The sequence below is a fragment of the Ixodes scapularis genome, unplaced genomic scaffold, assembly GCF_016920785.2.
Source record: "Ixodes scapularis isolate PalLabHiFi unplaced genomic scaffold, ASM1692078v2 PGA_scaffold2__306_contigs__length_199485367, whole genome shotgun sequence".
Lineage (NCBI taxonomy): Eukaryota > Metazoa > Arthropoda > Arachnida > Ixodida > Ixodidae > Ixodes > Ixodes scapularis.
Window position 1 is genome coordinate 99,521,333 of NW_024609857.1, and position 22,445 is coordinate 99,543,777.

At 48.2% G+C, this 22,445-nt stretch overlaps 1 protein-coding gene and 1 pseudogene across 1 annotated transcript; both read right to left on the reverse strand.

Annotated features, from left to right (window-relative positions):
• Positions 1-10,310: 10,310 nt before the first annotated feature.
• On the reverse strand, positions 10,311-11,643 carry LOC121045700 (annotated as a pseudogene).
• Positions 11,644-12,059: 416 nt separating this feature from the next.
• Positions 12,060-13,286, reverse strand: LOC120850735. Its single transcript, XM_042291484.1, has 3 exons — positions 12,305-13,286; positions 12,137-12,213; positions 12,060-12,065 (listed from the first exon to the last, which is right to left on the reverse strand). The coding sequence occupies exons 1-3, from the start codon at positions 13,284-13,286 to the stop codon at positions 12,060-12,062; spliced, it is 1,065 nt and encodes a 354-aa protein (XP_042147418.1).
• Between the last annotated feature and the right edge of the window lie 9,159 nt (positions 13,287-22,445).

A 22,445-nucleotide genomic window follows, 5' to 3' on the forward strand; every position in this document is an offset into this window, starting at 1 on the left:
TATCATACCTCGCAGGACTTCTTTTTAGAGCGCAGCTCTTAGGGGCCCGTTCCCGGCTTGAGCGGCGTCGGCGTCGACGTAACCAAGGTCATTCCAAGGTCACGCGACCCTCAAGGTCATCCCAAGGTCACGTGACCCCCAAGGCCACCCCAAGGTCACCTGACCCCAGAGGTCACGTGACCCCTCCCCCAGGGTCACGTAACACCCAAAGTCACGTGACCCCCGAGGTCACGTGACCCCCCCCCCCGAAGTCACGTGACACCCCCCCGAAGTCACGTGACCACCCCCCAGGGTCATGTGACCCCCCGCCGAGGTCACGTGACCTCCCCGATGACGTCATCGTCACTGATGACGTCACCGGCATCCGCATCATCATCATCACTGAGGACGTCATCAGTGACGTCACTGATGACCTCACCGGCATCCGCATCGTCATCGTCATCATCACTGATGACGTCATCAGTGACGTCACTGATGACGTCACCGGCATCCGCACCGTCATCATCACGGATGACGTCATCAGTGACGTCACTGATGACGTCACCGACATCCGCATCGTCATCATCGCTGATGACGTCATCGGAGTCCGCATCGTCATCGTCACTGATGACGTCATCAGTGACGTCACTGATGACATAATCGGCATCGTCACGTGACCCCCCAAGGTCACGTGACCCCCCCCAGGTCACTTCACCCCCCCAGTACCCTTCCCTCCTCCTCCTCAAAAGCTGCGCTCTAATTCGGTGTTACAGGGAGTTGCAAACGGCTTCCACTTTTTCACCAGGTAAGTAGGGCTTATCCTGAAATTCAGGGCGAGTTATTAGGCAATACCGACAAAAGTAGATTGAGGAGCTGAAATTCTCAGTAAATCCACCGATAAAGTGTGATCCGAGGTTATCACCAGCTATTGCTAAAACTGTCCCTTTAACCTGGCTGCCACGGAAAGAAATGCCTTGCTGTTCCAGCAATAGTAGGTCGTTAAGCAATGGCTTAAATATTTTGTCCTGACCAAACGCTTTGAGATCCGATTCCAAGCATAATACTGCCAGCTGGATATGGTCCCTACTTGATCGGTGGTGCTTCCTTAAGTTCGCAAGTGTAAAGTACACTCCCGCAATCGTGTGCTTTTTACGAACCGAGCCAAGTGGGTGAGCCACCTCAAAGACGTCTTGATACAACAGAAGCTGAATGCTTGTCTCATGAGCAAAGAGTTTATTCTTTTTACATACAAAGCCATCTGTTATATCTGAGAGCTGTCCTGGTACGGATGGACACTGCATGTCATGCAGACAACCTGCTACATATACACATTTTAGTAGTGCTTTCAAGGTCTCCAATACGGGGATATACTAAAAATATCTCTCCTTCCGAAACCGATTACGACCAAGTCTTATGCTTCTTGGAGAAATGTATGCCAGTTTGCTCTTAAAGTAAGCTTTCCGCTTGAAATCGCTGCTGAAAAGGCGAGAATTTAGCGTGCTAAACACATCATCACTGCACACTTCAGTGACAACTTGTAATGCATCAGCTCCATCCATTTTGCCTTCCAGCTGTTCCTGTAACTTAGAAATAGTGCATTTCCTAGTTATTTCATGAATATCTTGCATGCCCATAACAATGGTTTGTACGGTGCTTGCTGGAACCATCAGCTTTGACTCGAGCTTGAGATAGCAAAGGGCGAGGGCATACTCAGCGCAACCTCTCAGTTCCTCGCGTGCCAAATCAGGTGCTGGCATCTCAATGTCCATTAAACTGCCCTCATGAACAGTTGCAGCATAACCGGCACATTCACCTTCAGGTGTAGAGGAAGGAGGCACCGGAGAAGTATTGCGTCCTGTTTCTAATGAGACCAGCCCAGTAGTTTCTGATTTGACGTCACGTTTTCTTGACAAACGGCTTAGAAGTGAGGACTTTGACCGTATTATGTGCCTGCAACTACAAATGGGACATTGGACTGGAACACTAGACCTCAAATGCAAATAGAGATGTTTGATAAGCATACTCCTGCTATGAGAAGTCTGCCGGCAATCCTCCACTCTACAAGTGAGAATAAAACTGATTTGCAACTCTTGATGGGGACTCCGTCCATCAGACACACCTCGATGCTTCCGAAGAATGTGGCACCTCAACGAAGCATATGTCACGAATTCAGAACAACGAAATGAATGAATGCAGGGTATAGTAATACCACAAGTGCGCTTGTCTCCAAAGTGGCGGGCCTAACCAACAAGAGTGTCTGACTGAAAAGCGCACCTTGTGCACGCGAACATGACGGCAGGCCCCTAGAAGATGTCACATGCATCGGCTAATCAACACATAAAAAATGGAAGGCTGCACAAGGTAAACGCACTCTTTCGCCGCTCGTGAAGAAATCGGTTACACGGTGCGCGAAACCATAGCCAATCATTGCGTAACATATTTCTAGTACCAGCGTACGATTAAAAGAGCGTCTCTCTCCCTCGCTTCAACAAGCAATATCACGCACCACTCTGATCGCACGTTCCACACATCGCAGATTTCAAAACACGCGAGCAACGTTTGGAGCGCGCTATACTTTCTTCATGCCGCAGGCAGACACCAAATGTGATCACGCGTTCTGCGGAAATCGGTTTGCTTTCCGTCTAACAAGCACAAGCTTTGGGGTATACATTGCTCTAAATCAAAACTGCAATGCCACAAAAATCAGGAGCACCGCGGTATGCGCAAGAACGCGCAAGAACAGCGCCCACGAGGGCGAGAACAGAAACCACGGCAGTTCGCTCTCCCGACAACGCACGCCAACCAGTACAGGAGCGATCATGAAAAAGTACTGTTCGTCTGTATTCCGCTCGCCTTGAATGCTACCGTTGTGCACCCAAACTTCACTGGCAGTTGTAACAAAACATCGCACGAGTTTTGAGCTCCAACGTACCTGCGCGCTCACAGTCGACAACTTGTCACTTGACGCTGAGATTGCAGCACTCCGAGTAAAACAAAGCAGAAAACAAAAGTTCGGCGCCAAAGCAATGGGAGACCACCTCGACCTCAGCACACGGGCAACCTCCGGACACAGAGAGAGTTGCGCGGCCCGAACACGGATGGCGCCACCATAGAGGTGTTCAGCAGCGCTCGCGTGGTCGGAGGCGCTCATTACTAAAAACTAAACAAAACAATAATGAATCAAACTTCATTCAACTGTAGTTATGACTGCATATTATTTTACTAAATACAAATTACGTATTTCTAAAAATATAACTTTTTTTTTTAAAGTTCATGTTAGCATCACACTCTCGCAATTTTGCTTTTTTTTTTTGCGTTTCTAAAACGAAACCGCTGCCTGTACGCATGCGCGCTTGAACTCTGCGCGTTCTGAAACCGGTGGACCGTTGTGGAGGCGTGCGTGGGTCTGCTCGGTGCTTTCGCGCTTTCGCTCGCCTTCGGTGCGTCAAGCGTCGGCGCCTCGATCATCGCATTGCGCGAGCCTCGTACTTTCGGGCAAGTGGAAAGCTGTTCGTGTCTTTGAACCACCTCATTCGTGCGGTTACACCAAGTAGTGCCCAAGCAGCGTCGGGGACAAGAAGCACCCGCTCGTTCGGATCCCCACTGACGACGGTGAGTTTGGAAGTTTTCACCCCAATTGAAACTTTTCCTAAGCTGATCTTCCAGCCACAAATTGCACCATTTGAGGGTTTTGTACTCTTTTAGAAAATTTAATTTATCGTTTCTTATTTGAAATTTACAAAATGTCACCGTGATTTCAGTGCGACGCACACATTTCGACGAGCGTTCGCACGTGGTTTTGTGGATGAAGACCGTCCTGCAAATAGTTTATGATATGGAGACTACTGTTGGCAAAATATCACCTCCCCTACCTCTCGTCAATTTCGTGCACAGCAGAGTAGATCCCCGTCGAGTAAATTGTAGTCTATATACAAATATTCTCCCAGTTTTATAATATTTACAGTTCATCTTATAATGTCTGCCGTTTTTATTAATTTATCTCGTGTAGATTCTTTTACAACCCTGCGACTAGTTCTTTCTGAAATAAATAGAAAGATGAAGAGTAACATAATTTAATATTTAAAGACACTTTTAAAATCTTGAAAGATTTACGTATAGAAGGGCGGAATGCAGACAGCAGAGCTTGATCACGAGATGTGCTATCCGTCCTTCCATGTGTAAATCTTTCGAAAGTTGTTACACCTACCAACGCACTCCCCTCAAAACAATTAAAACTCGCGTTAGGCTTTTTTTTTGTTTGTTGCACATAAAATAGCATCATTTGCATTCTGTGTTCTTTTTTGTGTATCCATACAGATTCTCAAGGCATGAAAATCACGCCAACAAGCCTCAGGGACAGGGAACCCCAATAGACAAAAGGTAGTGTCCGTGGTAACTTTTTTGTGAAGTGCACTTGATTGCTGGCCAACCTATCGAGCTGAACATGTAACCATCAGCATGCTAGGTTCTGTTACAGTGATCTATGTAGTCTAATCTACGATCAACTGTAATGTAAAACGAGAGTGGCTGGGGCAAAGAGGATTATAACAAAAACAGAAGGATATTAGGAGCAGCACTAAGCAATGTTTCATAGCCCTGTTTATCTTCTGCAAGTGTATGAGTTGTGACGAGACAAACTAATATGTTCTTACATTGTCCTGTGCAGATACTGAGAGGATAGAGAACACACATACAGGAAAAATGAGAAAGAACAATGAAGTGGCTGCTCCATGCCATAGGCATCATAAACTCTCGGTGGCCACACCAAGTAAACCTGGTTCAAGTCGTGGTTCAACTTGACGGTGCAAGCAACAGGCATCGGAAGCTCATCAAGAGACCAAGAGAAATGAGAAATACCAAAGTGGTCTACAGAGAGCTAGGTCTACAGATTATTAAGTCTCTAAAGATTTTGGTTCAGGTCTGTACGGAAGCAACAAATAAGTTTGCCCGAATAACAATTCATTGTCTTAACTGTTTATTTGCATGGACCAGTCAGAATGACACGAGCTTTCAACTAGGCATGAAATCTTTTGGCTGTGCTTCTTGAGACCCTCTAGAGACATTGTTGTCCACAGGTTGCTCCTTGCACGATTTTGATGGAGCAAGATCATAGACTAACAGAAGCCTCTGAGCATCTACTTTTTTTAGACACATTGTTAGCCTGCTGGTGGCCAACAACCTCTAGGCAGTTTTTTTCGTAGGAGGGAGGGCGAGGGGGGAAATATCTCTTGCCTCGAACCAGTGATTTCAGGACCATTGGCAGCTAGAATTCAAACTACGTAGTTGGAGAGTTTCACTCTTTAAAGGGATACTTCAACGAAATTTGAAATATTCCCGTCGTGTTCAAAAATAGATTGAATATGATCCACAATATCCGTAAAAGACAATCGCACGTTTATATTTTGAGCCTGGTGGCTGTATTTTTCGTTATAAACGGCCAACTCTGGCAAGCGCTCGGAGAAGGCCCAGCGGAGACCACGTGACATCCAACGCAATCGTGACGTAGGTCGTCTCGGAGCAAGCAAAGCTACGGCAAGGCTGACGTCGAGAGGATTTCCTAGTCGTTCCAGCCACCGAAGCGGCTGCTTTTGTACGAATTTTGAGTGACGGGTTAAGCTTCTATATTCTTGTAGGGGGACAATAGCGACTTCTGCGACACACAAAAGGCATTCTCGGGAAGAGGGGAGTTCCTCCTTCCCCCCTTCTCTCGTCGTGGCCGGAGGCGGGACAACCTCCGTCACTTGCTCTCAAGGTTCCTAGACGAGCATTACAAACGAGGCGTTAGCGACATCCAACAAGTGCTCTTTGCTAATCGTTTAATTTGTTTTAAAATTCCTTTTCGAGACTTTTTGAGCAAGATATTGGCATGTTCGATGTGATACTGCTCCTTTGAACACATATAGACCAAACAATGAGCGCTGAAATTTCGCTGTAGTATCCCTTGAAGATCTCAAGTTTTGGTGGACAATATCTGACCCACTAAAATTTTGCATTATTGTCTTATTACACAGGCTGAAGAATTGATTTTTTATCGTAATATACGTTCAGATTGGTATTTGAGATTCCACAACCAATAACCATTTAAATACTTCCTAGACATACCTCACCGATAGGGCTGTTTGCATACAATTCTCCGGCAAGGCTGCAAATTTACTTCACACTGGGTTTGCTTCTATGTAACGTATATCACAAATTATGGTTATTGTGTTTTCATGCCACGGAAACAGACATTTCTGTTTGCTGTTACAGTATTTTTCTCTTAGAGAAAAATACTGTAACAGGAAGAGGTAAATATAAACACCTCCAGTTTCCAAAACAATTGTCCATAGTGTTGGTCATCCATAATCTTGAATCACTGCCAAGATCACAAGGAATAAACAATGAAGGTGGTATGTTGGTCATTTTCGTCATCTGCAACTGGGAAAGGGAAAGAACTGTAAGTGATTCAGGCTGGAAACCCCTGAAAATTGTAACCATCGAGTCACCATTGTCATATCTGACAATGGTGCAGCTCTGGGTAAATTCCGTAACCGAAGAGCTTTACTATTCTTTTTTGCCTCCTAATATATTTCCCCCTTTTTTGCGTTTGTCTTTACAGAGACCACAATAAGAAGATAAAAAACATGTATTTATCCGTTTCGCTCCCAAGCTAGCTGTCCATTGTACGTACTTCGGGTTTCGGGTTTCTTTATGTAACGTGACGAGTTAGAATTGTATGAGGACACATATATCAGTCCCCGAAAATATGACATATATAGCGGCGTGACCGAAACGATCGAAAGTGTTAGCGAGACATATGACTATTGTTTTTCAATCGCGAAGGCAGATATTCTCGCGCCATAGTTGCATCTGAGGTTTAGGAAACTTTAAACAGTCACTTGGTGAACTAAGGCAATAATAGTTGGTGCGCGCCGATAGCCTTTCAAAGTGAAAAGGCTATGTCATGTTCGCGCTAACAGTGTCGCACATTGTATCTTCACTGTAGCACCTCTTGCTAACGTAGATACTGCGCGCATTATTAATCTTTTTCCGCGTGGCAACGTTTGTTTAAAGTGACAATGTAAATTGTTTTTTCGTGTCATGCAAATGACTGAATTATTGCGTCCACGAGTGCGAAAAATGCTGCATCTGTTTCGAATCCCTGGAAGACGCCGACGACAAGTAACGGACTGTCAACTGCTGGACACAAGGTAGGCAAGAAGAACTTACAATTATTTGCCATAATAAGTGGCATGGCACGTGCGAACCGTAAATTTCCAAACAAACTCTACCGCGGTACCGCCGGTACCGCGGTAGGGAGCAGCGGCAGGGCACGGCGAAGGGGCTGCGCCATGTTGGATTTTGAGCGGCTTCGTCTTCGCAAACAGCTAGGAAGCCGCTCAAGCTAGCTTGACGGCGTCAAAAGTAATTATTAAGACGTTAGCGCTTCATTTTATAAACATAATCCTCGCTGCTTATTTTAGTTTCGCAATCTATTAATAGAGCAATGAGGCTTCGATTCGTTACAGTAATGAGCGGCTCCGACCACGGCAGCGCTGCTGAGCGCCCAGTTTGCCCAGAAATCAACTTTATTGGGTCTATGGTAGTGACCGGGCACTGACTCAGGCCCGTCCAGACCACTGATCTCTATGACAATTGCTGGATCGCGCTTCCCCGCTTGTTCGCTGCAGCGCAAGTGAAGACACCGGGCTTCACTCGCTTGGGATACGATTTGCCGTTTTTGCTAGCCTTTGCTGCGGTTTTCCAGCGTGCTGTGGACACGTTTTCTACTCGTTCGTCGTCATTCGCCGAAGAAGTTTTTTGAAGACTCTGTGTATTGTTGAGACTTGCCGTTGTGAACACGTGGAAAATTTTACGAAAGTGCAGTGTCGCAGGAAAAGGCACAACGCGTCGAAAGGAAGGGCTGGCGGCGTGTTCAAAGCTTCCTTGGCACGCCGAAGTGCCGTGTCTCTGTGCCTTCGCACGCTTGGATACCGACCAAGAACCGACGCCGTGTGTATGTGTCTAGCGAGTGCAATGTGCGTGAAGCTGTTCGTGCCTCTGGATCAGCGTCTTTTCCCCTCGCGGTTTAGGAACGAGCTTAATCCAGCGTCCACTAGCGACGGAAGATGGGGGGAAGGTACGTCTTTTTTTCGTCCTTAGACGATTTACACAATACCGTGCACAACAGCTCCTCATCACTGATCAGTGCTGGCTTATTATCAACCTACTTAATTGCACTTGACGTTTGAGCGCGGCTCGTCTAATTGTAATTGGTCAGCAGATTGCACACGACCATATCGGCCGCGCTTCAAATATTTTCATTCTCGCCGTCTTGTACTTTTGCTTTCGAAAACCCCCCTGGCTCCACAACGTTGCCCTATTCGTGCTCCCACGGAATCTATTAGAGTAGATTTGGGACATAGCCATGGTTAATATAGTACATAAGAACACGTACAGATCTCTCCCTTTTATTGATAGCAACTCACCGGAACAGCTGGACGATCCAGAACTCCGTGGCCGATATATATAAATGATCTAAAGGCTTCTACGCGCGACACACGTTCAGAACTTTGACGCGGCGTCAATTCTTGACCGGTAACCAAGCGTGCGAAGGCACAAAGATGCATCACTCGGCGTGCCAAGGAAGCTTTGATCACGCCGCGACACCGGCGACACTTGTTTTCGACGAGTTGTACCTTTTGATACGGCTTCACGCACATTGCACTCGCAAAACACATCCACACGGCGTCGATTCTTGGTCGGTATCCAAGCGTGCGAAGGCACACAGACACGGCACTTCGGCGTGCCAAGGAAGCTTTGAACACGCCGCCAGTCCTTCCTTTCGACGCGTTGTGCCTTTTTCCTGCGACACTGCACTTTCGTAAAATTTTCCACTTGTTCATGACGGCAAGTCTCAACAATACACAGAGTCTTCAAAAAACTTCTTCGGCGAATGACGACGAACGAGTAGAAAACGTGTCCACAGCACGCTGGAAAACCGCAGCAAAGGCTAGCAAAAACGGCAAATCGTATCCCAAGCGAGTGAAGTCCGGTGGCTTCACTTGCGGGAGCGGCAAGCGCGATCCAGCAATTGTCATTGAGATCAGTGGTCCAGACCCGTCGAACCGATGCCCACGTGACTTTCCCACGTGACCGCCCCGCTCCGGTGGCGACCGTGGCGACCACATTTGTGGCGACCACCGACGCTGCCCCTCCTTCTCTGTTTTCCGCTTCTCCTTTCGCCTCCGCGCGTCACTTACAGGCATAGGACTGTGTTTCCGGACAACGATCGAATTTCTGCGATTTTTACGTTCACCGGAATGTAAAAATCACAGCACTTCTTACAGTGTGGGAAGGAAATGGCTGTTCTTTCCCAGATCCAGTGACTTTATAACATCCTACATCGAATAGAGTAGTGGAGAGATTTAATCGCAGCTAAAGGCATCTCTAAAGGCTGGCGGGTTGGCTTCAGATTGGACTAAAATTTTCCCTCTTGTCCTGCGGAGATTTAGGGCCGGTTGCACCAACGTCGCTTAGCGCAAAGCGGAGCTTAGCCGGGAATTTAAGCTTAGTTTCGGTTTCGTTCGGTTGCACCAAACTCGCTTATCGCTAAACCTAGCACTAAACTACGCTTAACTTAAGCGCTCAACATTGGGCGCTTTGCTTTTGGTTGCTTTAGAGTCCCTGGAATACTGGCTAGTCTGCTGTCCGCGGGCCGCGGCGCGTCTTTTCCGGGATGAAAGATGCGGTGGCGCTGCAAGCAGTCGGCGTGCTACCGACGGGTTCGACGGGCGCAGCTGAGGAGCAGCGAGTTTTTAGTTTTGCGCGCGTTTTAAAAGTGGCCTGCGTTGCCGCCGCTCTAGTGGAAAACTTTTTGCCATTATGATGAGATCAATTATAGTTGTACAGTGCACTTAACAGCACTGGCATTACTGTTATCTGTGCAACATAACAGGTTCTCGTAAAAATATCCCAGTAAAAATACACCATAGTTTCTAACGGTTTATTAAAGACACACAGTGGCTGTTTTTTTTTTCCAGACTACATACCACAACGAACACAGAGTCACCATTAAAGCAGCTTATTTGTAGCTTCAGGAAAAAAAAACAACAACAAACAAAACACTTGCTTATAATTAGGGTTTTGCCTTTTCGGAGTTAATTTTTTTTTATCTCAAAATATCTTTTTCTTTTTTGGGAGGGGGGTTATTATTTTTTTTTGTAGATTCGGTGTTTTTTGTGTAAATTGGTTATGACTTAACCAATTTACACAAAAAACACCAAATCGGGAAAAGAAAATTAAGCCCCGAAAAATAAAACAAAAACACTCCCACTATCGAGGAAAAAAAATGAATAAACTCCGAAAACGCAGAACCCTACTTATAATACACGCTTTCATCTTACTTCAGCCTCCTTTCTTTCAGTAGCTTCATACGCTCCTGTTTCGCCATCCTGTCATTGTTGAGCGCCTTCGTGTAAAATCGAAAACGCAGAAGTACATAATACTTTATTACACCTGTTGTTATGGTGTGTTCATGTGCTAGACAACCTAATGTGGGAAACTCTACTTTCACCAAGAAGGAAAAGAAGTCCTTAATGCTCCTGGAGTGGAGCTTGTGTAAGCTGAAATAAGTTGTGAAACTATCTTCAAGGAGAGTTATAAGGTTCCTAAGGGGGCCAGATGGGTACATCAAACCTCCATTGTCGAAGTGGGCTGTAAATGACGAAGCCTTATTCTCTTCCATGGCGGTGTACTGGTCAGTTTGCAGGAAGGATACACAAACCTCACATGAAGTCTTGTTCACTGTCTTTCTGACTACATATCCAGCAATGTAGTAAATAACCAAGTCATTGCTTTTTTCTGTTACGTAAGCACTGTGGTCTGACGGCGTGCAAGAGCTGAGTGCTTCTTCTGCGTCATTAAGCTTTCCTTTGTCGATCAGCCCGTCCAAAATGTCTATCGCTCGCTCCTTGTGCAGCTCTAATCCAACGTTTGAAATGAGAGAGCTGATCAATTCTGGAGAGCAGTTGCCTGACTTGGGTGGCCTGGCTAGATTGTAAAATGCGAGTGCATTGACTGTGATTAAGAACTGGGCAGCAGTAGGGTGATCGTTTGCACCAGATGACTGTCGAACGACGCCAAACAGGTTCTCAAGCCTGTCCTGGCTCAAATTCGCTGTCATTATATATTTAAACCCGATTGTGTTGATGTAGTCAAGCAGATGCAGCGTGCTTTCAATTGTCACATGTAGCCCTTCTGCTGTGCTAGAACTCAGAAAGCTACCCACAGTAGATTTCGCGTGGCTTTCCCACTTTCTCAGGTACTCCAGGAACTTTTTAAGAAACTGGTAGTTTGGCGAGCTAGCTTACAAGGCTGCCTTTGGGAATCGCGAGGACATTACCCTGATAACTTTGTTTATCCTCTTGACAAAACTTTCTGTTGGTTCTATTGAGCCACATGCAGCTTCCAGCTTCGCGCGGTAAAGAAAAAGTCCTTTGACGACTGCGTCACCAAATAACTGAAAAGCTGGCGCAACCCTCATTTTTTCGAAAGAGTTGGGGCTCACATGAACCCGAGTAATGGAAGGCATTACTTTCAAAGAAACAGTCTTGCTGTCAATTTTCCAAGCTTCTTGGATAGGGCGAATATGTGCGCGACCCTCTGGAGTGTTGAAGCCCTTTGCTATGAAGGCGTTCCTCACATCTTTTAGCAAGTGGGGAAAATCGGACAGGAAGTGCAGATGGTGCGCTTGTCTCACAGGGTGTGGGGTCTTGCACCTTGTTCCTTTCGCTGTACCTAAATTAATAGAAACCAACTTTAGCTGCACTGTAGTGACTGGTAAAGGCAGAAAATAGTGCATTTGATCCCTAGAGTTACCTCGTATGCCAAAGATCCTCCACATTGACCTGTTCCAGCTCGCTCCATCGCAGGTGACAAAGTCTACAAAAAGACCGGCTTTTTCACATAGGATTGTTGCCTCGACAATGATTTTGGCCAAGGTGTCAGCTTTAACATTTCCACGTGAAGCAAACACACCAAGGACCTGTGTCCACTGACCCAAGGAAAGAAGCCAAAAGACAATAAATAAAAGTTTTGTTTCACGCCTGCAATGCAGCACAATAAATGCAATAGCAGAATGGAATCGCTTACCTTGGAAAGGTTGGAACAGAACCACCATCCCATGATCGCAAACTTGCCCCTTCTGTGATTCTGGAGTAAACTGTGCGAGGTCAACGAATCCCTCTAAGTCGCCTAGAAATGCAAAACAAATGTGCATATAAAGTACACAGCAGAGACAAACACTATAGCAGTGAAGAGCCACAACTTAAGAACAGGTTCTCACCAGTTGACTTGACATCTAAGTGCTCTGAAATCTTCATCTCATCAAACACAATGCCTCCATGGCATGCAAACTTGTCCATACATTTCGTCTTCTCAGAAAGGGCTTCAAATATTTTTTGGTTAAAACCGAAGCCGCCTTTGAAACCAAGAATCCGCTTTTGCAGGCACGTCCGTCCAGGCAGGGCAAGTATCTTGTGTCGTCTAATGTGTTCATAGAGTCTCGGACTCTTCATGCGCATTAATATGCATTCAAGAAGCCACTCGTTCGTGTACTGCATGCCCTTTGCCGACTTACGTCTGGCAGCTTCAAAGCAAGCTGTAACAGCAAGCTGCTGTTTCGAAGGCAGAGCACTCATCCTTTGTTGAAAGTCTGTTTTCGACAGCTGCTCGTTCTCGTTTTTCATGCTCTCAACAGCACTCTGTGCTTTTGCCAATTTCCTCTTCAGTACCCGTAAAGCACGGCTCTTCGAAGCTGATTTTTTTGCTTTGATGATTCTTTTCTTCCTGGAGGCTGCATTTTGGCTCAGTTTACGCATATACTTGCACGCCAAGCAGGGCGATTCAGAAATCAGAGAGCATTTTGCTGAAAAGTAGCACCCATTGAAACAAACAAAAGTTTTTGTCATAGGTTTCAGACCATAGCCAGGGCACAGCTTCATGCTTCCGATCTCGTGCAACAAGACTTTGACGTCATTTGCGCTGCTTATACTTTGATTTTTGATTTCCTTTCCACGAAGATAGACTGTTGCTTTTGGAGTTGAGCCCTGTGGCGCAGCAAAATCAAGCACAATGCGACGGCTCACGTGCAAAACACCTAGAGCACCTTCCTCACTCAAATGGCATTGAGCAAAGGTTATTTGATCTGTAATGCCGTCGAGGTTGATCTTAGTCCACGGAGGTGCAGGCAGCAGATCAAGGCACTCACGAATGAGAGCAGTGTCCCGAGAAGCATCACTAATGGGCAGGTCAGCATCAGGTTGCATTTCTACATCCACGCAGTGCCTCTTGACAAGTGGCAGTGGCACCTGATCACACAGGTTACGTTCCTTTCTTTTTTTAGGCACTGGCTTCGAGAAGTACTTGGGCGCGTCCGGAAACACGCTCGGCACAGCGTCCTTCGTCAGCTGCGGCACACTACGTGGTAGCTCAATGACTTGCCCTTGGACGACGTTCTTGAAGGTTCGTTCGATGAACTGGGGCTCAAAGTGTCTCTCACACACGACGCTGGCTTCGCCGAGGGTTCTGTCATCCCGCTTGATTTTGCACGCCCACTCTTGCAGCCTCGCGGAGTCTTGTGGAGTTCTAAACAGCGAAAACTTTTCTTTGCACGAGCGGTATCCACTCCTGCAGCCAGGCACGAAGCAAGTGCTGTCGCGGGACTGTCGCTTTCTCCCCGACATCATGCGTTGAGATCTACGAAGTGACCAAAAACGCCAGCCATATCAGCCATTCTACCTGCAAAACTACGCGTGGAGCATGGCCGGCGTGGCTGGCGCGACCGGTTTGACAGCACGCCGATTCTCCGCACCGCCCTCTACGCTGTCATCATCGGCGCGACACCTCGCCCCATAGGGAGAGGAGCGCGGACGGCAGACTAGCCAGTATTCCAGGGACTCTAGTTGTTTCTTAATCCTGGATTAAAAACATGGCGGCTGGTTTGTCACGGTCGACGCGGTGGACAAAATTGGTTATGCAAAGTGTTTTAGGCTACATCAGCGTGAAAGTTTCGACAAAATGACTTTCGATTGTGACAAGGATGCAAAATATTGTCGCGTGAAGTGTTGATCGACCCCTGTTTTCAAGTTGGCTCTCCACTCTCAGGGCGTGTTAGCCCTAACCGAGAAACGTACGGAGCTGTGGGGCTCACGTCTGCATTCCCGCTGGTTCTTCTGTCAACGAGCTTGTTCGTATGTACTTACTAATTTTCGCATAGCTGTAGCGTATTGTTATTTACCACCTTGTTTATCTACACTTGCAGCGCGTATCCTTCAACCTGATCAGCGCGTTGAATAGTGGCAGTACATGATCTCGGCGATCAGCTGATTGTCGACACCTCTGCCGTTTGCAATATATTGCGGCGCTTTTAAGTAATAAAACAGCGAAAATTTCTTTCGTTTTCTGAGTTTTGAGACAATCTTCAGTGAATTTTCCTTATCTCGCGAGTAGAATCTTGGTTTCAGAAACCTGTATCGTTCCATAACTGTAACTTTTTTGGCGATCGCATTTTTTTTATATACTTTGCTTTATATCTTTCATTCGTTTCCCGAGAACGAGATACTGTTGTTTCCGAGTTGAGCTCTGTGATGGTGTTTTCCCTTTACTTTTGTCGTTTGTTGTCATTGTGACGATGGTTGAGACTATATACCGGAACACGTTTTCAATAAAATTCAGTTGAAAGTTGCGCCTTGTTGTGTCCTCCGTAACGTTTTTGGTGATCGCGATTTTTTAGGAATATTTTGCTTTATATCTTTCATTCGTGGCGACGACAAATCGTAACGACTACTATGTTAGATTCGTGCATTGCTGTATCGGGGCAGGCTGGGACAGGTGATGCGAAGAGACGACCGTTCTTATCGGCACAATGTAATGTACTAATGAGAGTTTTTTTTTTTTTTTTTCTGAACTCGACAGTGTGAAACTGAAGTCCGTTTGAGGCTGCAGGGGATGTTCAACGACGGTACAGTGCAGTTCTGTCACCTTGCTGATAGCAACGAGTACCGTCGATGCAAGGTCTCGTGACCTGACCTCTCGACGACTTCTATTCGACGATTTCCGGGCATTTTCGCAGCTGCCGTGGCGAGTTCGTCACTGTTTTGAACTTCATCGGTCTCAGGCTTGACTTGGTTTTAGTAGTCATCTTACCTGCCTACTTATATCCATGATGTTTTGTGTTCAGTGATGTAGCGAGTAGAGTGTCCTTCTCGCGTTCGGTGAGATTTGGGGCCCCCGATGGCTCCTTCGCCTCAAAATGTGAGCACGAAAACTACTACCACTGTCAAAATATCCTGTTATCAACCGATATTAAACACACAATAACGATGTAAAGAGCATTCGTGTTTATTTGAAGCTTTGACTTCTGTTATTGAAAGTTAAACGAAAAAATGATTGAATTTGGAGACCTTTAATTTGTTACTCACCGAAGAAATACAGCGAAAAGCAGACGCCGACGACAACTACTACGGCAGTTTTTTTTTTTTTTTTTTACATCACGTGATTTCTCTTCGCCAATCGTATTCGTCACTCTGAGCGTTCCCTAGTTTGCTCTGTTTGTCCCTAGATTCCCTACGCAAATCCAGCGTTTAGCTAGGGGCGCGTCTGTAAAGCCGGCTTAACGTTGGTGCAACCGGAATTTAAACCCGTGCTTACCTAAGCTCGGTTTAGGGCGCTAAGCCGGCTTAGGACAGTGCCGCTTTGGGTTAAGGTAAGCGGCGTTGGTGCAACCGGCCCTTAGAGCCGCTTTCAAAGCCGATATCGAATGCAGTGCAGCTGAGCTCGTATACGGCATGCCTCATCGACTGCCAGGTGAGTTCATTCACCCTTCCGAACAGCTTGAAATACCCGACAATATAGATCACGCATCTCGCCTTCGTGCAACAATGCAACAACTCAGACCTTCGGCAGGCGGCAAGCAAGCCACCGATAGTGTTTATATGCCCAGGATCGCTAGGTTGGACATTTGGGAAAAGGTACATGGAAGTGACGTAATGGAAAGGAGGAACGTATCCTAGCAACACTCACGTGGCGGCTCTGCCCACTTTGACGCCGCTACGTCATCGCAAACTTGACACCTGTCACCCGTTTGAGCGACGTCCGGAGCCAACCACCGACGAGCGGAAGTAGCTACGCATTCCCTGAGGCGTCCCTACGCGCGGGATACGGGGTAGGATTTACTACGACGCGGGGAGCAGTTCCTGCGTTTAGCGAAGGAACGGCAACCAATCCTGTGCGTCGCTGGCCGTCGCATCTGTTCTAGTACAGGTAAAAGTATTGAAAAACAATCAAAACCTTTTGGGCGTTGTTAAAACAAACCGCTTTTTTGGATCCATTCAAGAATTAATTGGAGAGAAAGTTGTTCCAATGTTATGCAGGATGTGCGCCACGCGCCTTCTTCAAACCAAAATGTCGGACCGGTCGGACAACGAGGAGCCGGGGGTGCCGGGGGCAGCGTAGGGGTCGGCGGGACCAACGAGGAGCGCGCGAGTGACGGCTGCTCAGAAGGAGGAGCAACTCTCCTTCACGTGTGAGCACCCGTCGCTCGCGCGCAACGCCACTGACCTCTCCGCCGCCCTTACGCGGGACGACAAGCGGCGGCTTTGGGAGCAGCTCGCTCTGCGCCTGAACGCGCTGGGGCCTCCGACCAAGAGCTACAAGCAATGGAAAGAGCATTGCTCCCGGCGCGTGATGAAGGTGCGGAAGCGAGCTGCACAGCTCAACGAGACCGCAAGGTAATCTAATCTTTGTAGTCTGCTGATAGTGCAATGAAATTTATTCAGTCGTTTTCGTTATCAACAGAAGGACCGGGGGCGGGAGCTCCACCGTGCGCCCACTAGCGCAGTCCCTGGCCAGGATCCTGACGCTAGTGGGCACAGATTCGGCACTCGGGGCTTCTGGGGTGCGGGTTCCCGGTGAAACGGGCGACCAGCAGGTACGTACTTCAACAATTACCATCATGTTAACAAAGAGTGCAGGGCAGCGGTCACCAATGCGCTGCACCGCGGAATATCAATGAGGGTGCATTTAAGAAACACGTTGACCTTTTGCAAATATTAGGAGCTCTAGCGGAAGACATTGCATCTGTCCATGTAGTGGCGAAATCTAATGTTTGACACCCAAACAGGGACAAGCGTCATTTTTGCCACCTCGCCCCTGGCTGTTGCAATAAATCCCTATGGTGTCTGGCTTGTAATTTTTGGGAAGATGATGTGCTAGCACTAGACATATATCCCGGTAATCAATGGAAACGTTGTCAAAAAAAGAAAGTGAGAGTGCCTCTGAGGTGGCATTCTCAAAATGTTCTCCTCCGAGTAGGATGCATGCTCGTCAAAATGTTTTTTCAACACATGGGAAGCACAGACAAGGCTGTGTGTTCTCACGAGTTGTTATAAATTCCCCTTCCAGGAGAGGCCAAGCAGCAGCAGGCGCCAGATGGCAGCCGAGCCGGTGCCCTCCACCTCACGTGGTAAGCTCTCTTGCTAGGGCATCTGGGACCTATCATCAGTGGTGCAGGTATGAGCACCATCATCACCCATACTCGGTTTCCTGGCAGACACAACGACAAGCCGGGGGCTGTGGGTGCGGCCCACCGTGCCTCGCGCCCTCCCCCCCCCCGGCAGTCGAGGCAGGAGCGGCACGACGCGGCTGCCATCCAGGCCGTGGAGCAACAAGCCCTGCTGCTGCAGCAGAACGTGGACCAGGCTGCAGAGGAGAGGGGGTTCCGAGGCCGGGTACAGGCTCAAACTTAACCTTACACGCACTTACAACTAACAAGGTTAAGACCAAGGTGCTGCCACGAGGCCACAGAAAGCAGTGCATGTCCACAATGGTGCAGAATGACACAGCTGTGGCATGAGCAAGGTCTTGGCAGACTGTGGGTGTATGGAAATATGCTGCCCAATGCTAATGAAACTCCTTTGCCATTTCAGCTCCTGGAGGTCCTGGAGCGGATCTCTGCAAACCTTGACAGGGCGGCCTCGGGACAAGAAAACACCCACAGCACCCTGGTCCAACTGCTCCTCCCTGGCCAGCAGGGCGCTGGAGCAGCCCGCAGCCCCGGCCCCCCCTGCAGCCCCGGCCCCCCCCGCAGCCCCGGCCCCTCCCGCAGCCCCCCCCCCCCCCCCCCCGCAGCCCCGGCTCGCCCCGCTGTTCCGGCCGCTGCTCCGGCCGCAGCCCTGGCCGAAGCCCTGGCCGCAGCCCTGGCCGCAGCCCTGGCCACAGTCACAACCCCCGCCCCCCCTGAAAGTGAACATTAGATTTATTTATTTATTTATTTATTTTATTTAATCCACATGGCCAAGCCGGCCATTTAATTTTGCAGCCTGAGATTGGCGCAATAGTCAGATTACAGCAATTGCCAAGAGCTCGCTTAGTCCTTTTTCCTTGGCTATGACCCGTGAAGGAAGTAGAAAACATTGGCTGGGCAACAACGAATTTATGCCAAAGCAAGCCATGTCTCGTGTTTGACGAACAGCGGCAGCTATACTCGGCAACAGGTTAACAGTGAAGTGTAAGCTCCTCCCACCTCTTTGCACTTTAGCAGAGCGAACAGTAGAGAGGAAGCAAGCTCCTCTCCAGCCTTTGCTCTGCTGAAGTGGGAAGAGGTGGGAGAAGCCTCCGTTAAATTCTTAACCCGTCGCTAACTATAGGAAGTGTTCTTCCATTCCTGTCAGGTGTCGAGAAATTTTTCATTGAGAGCTTAAGAGGCCTGCAGTCTAGTCATGGGTTGCAATAGCAGCTACATTCATTTTGTCTTACCTCAGCATTGAACTTGGTCTTTATGCTTTTTATATGTAGCATTGTCATATGTCTGACAATATGCAATCTAGAGACTATGTGCTTCATAGTGTCCTTAAAACATGTGATATATTTCTTCAGAATGACCCAGTGTTTATATGGTGCATCTCTAGTCAGAAATAATTTTTGTATTTTTCGAGAACTTTCTATTGCAAAGCTCAAATAAGAATGTTTGGAGCAACATCTGTGATAATTCTTTCAGAGTGGTCTAGTGTTTATATGGTAGTATGCTAGTCAGAGAATATATATATTGTTTTTCCTTTCGAGATTTAACTATTGTGCTCAAATAAGACCAGAGTGTTCAACAAGATATCTGTGATATATACTTCAGACTGCCCAATTTCAGTCAATGCTCAGTTTTACTTCCATGAATGAAATATTACATTCCATGTTGTCACACTTTTATTCATGAAGTCACAGGTGGTGGTGGTGGTGGTATAACTTTATTTTTCAAAAGGTTAGGAGACTGACGAGTCCCGGTCGGGGCCCTTAGTCCAGGGCTCCGTTGGTTTTTCTTTAAGAAATAAAGCAATTTTCAAAAGAAACTACCTGTGCACTGTCTTAAGATAACACAATCACCTAACTTTGATGAAGTGCCATAAAAGAGATAATGAAATGAAGCAGAAGGCAGGACGCTTTGAAGCATTTGTAATATGAAACAATGTCCACGACAACAATATCCCTGCTAAAGCAAGCATTTCTTTCTAGAGGTAATCTAAATGAATTCTCAGTTCTTTGCAGGGGCAATCCAGATGACCTGTTGGTCTGGCAACTAAACCTGCGAACCTTTTCTGTCACTGTCGACTGCGTCTCGTGCCTTCTGCTCATAAAAATAAGAAAAGGCTGTATCGATATCACCGCGATGCACTCGACACGTATCCGGAGGCAGCACGCTGGCTGTGCGACGAACTTCACAAGGTGTAGGAGCTGAAGAGAGTATGTAGCTTGTGGACGGCCATGACTGTGGAGCAGGAAGCAAAGTGTGCACTTTACGGCTTCCACGGGGAGGGCTTCACTGAGGGCAAGGATGTGACGGAGTCCTTGGTGGTCAGGACCTCAGTCGTGGTGGCAAGAGGTCCCCTGTCGCTGGCGGCGTCCATGCTGGGCACCACCGCGGCGAGGGCGCTGAGGGGCTTCCCGACGGTGTCCCTGGTGGTCGGGACTACCGTCGTGGCGGCGGACCCCTTGCGTGTGGCGCTCCGCACGGGCACGTCCGCGGCGGGTTCCGAACCGGGCGACAAGGCGCTGCCTCAGAGCCTTCCCCCTGTCCGAGAGGCCGACCGGAAGGCCGACCGGAGGGCCGGCAGGAGCCAGCCTCTCGGGAGCCGAAGCTGACCTCTCCGAGCTCGGCTCAGAACCGTCCGAGCTCGGCTCAGACTCCAACTCTGACTCTTCAGGGTCGGAGTCTGACTCCGGTTCTGGCTCGCTCGATGCAAGGCAGATGTTGTGGAGCACTGCACATGCCGAAATAATGGCGGTGGCTGTTGAAGGGTGGTAATACAGAGCCCGGTGCCTTTGCAGACACCAGAATCTGTTTTTCAACAGCCCGATGCAGCGCTCCACAACAGACGTGATCGAGGAATGCGCCTTATTAAACCGGCCGCAAATGGTGGAGGTCACGTGTTTCCCGGGGACAGGGGTGATGAGCCAAGGCTCCAAGGGGTAGCCGCTGTCACCTGCACATGTAGAGGATGAAACATATTACATTCTTTACTTTTTAAAATGAAAGGCAAGAAAACAGCAAAAACAGCTGTGTGCAACTATGTCAATTATAATGTAACTTAAGTGTGACTTAAAAGTGTGTTAATATTTCTGCACTACAGTATCAGTTTACATTATGATTAATTAGCACCAGCTTGCCTGCAAACTCCCTGATATTTCATGTGACTATGTGTTTTCCTGGTGGGTTGTATGGGATGTGTGCACGATTCCTTAGGGGTGCTGTGTTGTATGCAAGTGCATTATTAGGCCCTTGCATCCGACAGATAAAAGCTCTGTTGCCTTTGGGAGTGCGGCCGTGACCTTAGGCACGGGCAGAGCAGAACACGCTGGCCTTGTCTTTGGCAAGCAAGGGGATAAGGCGCCAGTTCGACGAACCTCTTTTCTAATCCTCGGTGGAGTTGGAGATGGGGAAAAGAGAGGGGGTGGTTAGATTGGAAAGGAGTCAGGCCCTGTTGGGACACGGTAGGGTCTAATAGGAGGAGCTAGATAGGCAGACCGAAGAAGAAGGGTCAGGGAAAAGGATCCAGTGTGTGGGACAGAGACGACCCGAGGACAGATTTGGCGAGCCCCAAGTGGCCAAGGAGGAATTGATCCCATTCCGTACAAACTGACGACCGTCAAAGCGACCAGGCGAGCCCCCAGGGATCAGTGAAAGAGCTCCAACTTCATGCGAAAACCAACCAGCAAGAGGGTACAGGCAGACAGTAACAGTGAGTGGGCCGAAACGGACAGCGACTCGCACTGCGGTCGCATGCCTTGCGCAGTCTATCACTGTCGTGAGATTGGTGTAGTGTGGCTTTCGTAGCCTGCAGAGTGTGAGAGTTATGTGGACATAAACAGAGATTAATGGCCAAACTTTGGGTGTTGTCTCACTTCAAGGATTTCCAGCAACTGTGTCTGTGTGCCTCACAACAAGTACAGTACGTGTGGTACTGTGGCTTTCAAGCAGTGGGAGCCACCATGTGCGTAAGGAATGAATTTAGTATGCTCACCAAGCAGGAACCGGCCGCCGCGTGGCAGCTGCCCTTGCTCGAGTTGGTTTCGGAGCCAGGAAAATTGCCACACGAAGGAGTCGTGCACCGACCCGGGATACCGTGGGTCGATGCACATTATCCGGCAGTCGGCGTCACACACCTGAAAGTGAGAGAGATATTGACATGTAATTACCTGAATCCACAAGTAGTAGATTGTACTTATGGTTCACAAAGCAGTCGCAATATCAGAACCTTTTAAGTTATTTTGTCTGACACATGCATGTCAACACACCTTCCTGGATGCAAGGCACAACTAACTACCTTGAAACAAAAATAATATGTTTTTTTTTTTTTTACGGAAGCTTGCACGTTTTAGCAGACAAGAATTATTTTTGGGAGAAGCGTCTCACGGCTCACATGCTACGTAGAGCACACGCTCGCGCAGTCGTGAGACCCCACAGCCCGCAGTCATAAAACGGCATACTTAAACCGTATCGGCAATACGTTGTTTTTTTTCTAGAGATTTGGGGCGTGTTTTGACAACGTAACATGAGTGTACTTACCACCATCACGTTGAGGGCGTAGAAGTACTTACGGCACCAGTACGCCGCCTTCGTGGCGGTGGGGTCGTTCTTGGACGGGCCGACGATGGAGACCATGGTCCCGTCCACGCAACCGATGACGCCGGGTATCCTGCCGAGCAGCTTGAAGCCCTTCTCCGCGTCGAACCTCTCGCTCGGCGTCTCGGGGAAGTGGATCCAGCCACGCTGGACCCCGAGACGACGCACGATAGCGACGGACACGGCGCAGACCGCAACGCTGACTGTCTTTTGGTCCCGCGCTACGTGTTCGTCGCTCGCCACCATGCCTTGGAAGCTCCCCGTGCCGTAGAAGCGCAGTGCACACAACACTTGAAGCTCCACAGTCATGACCGTC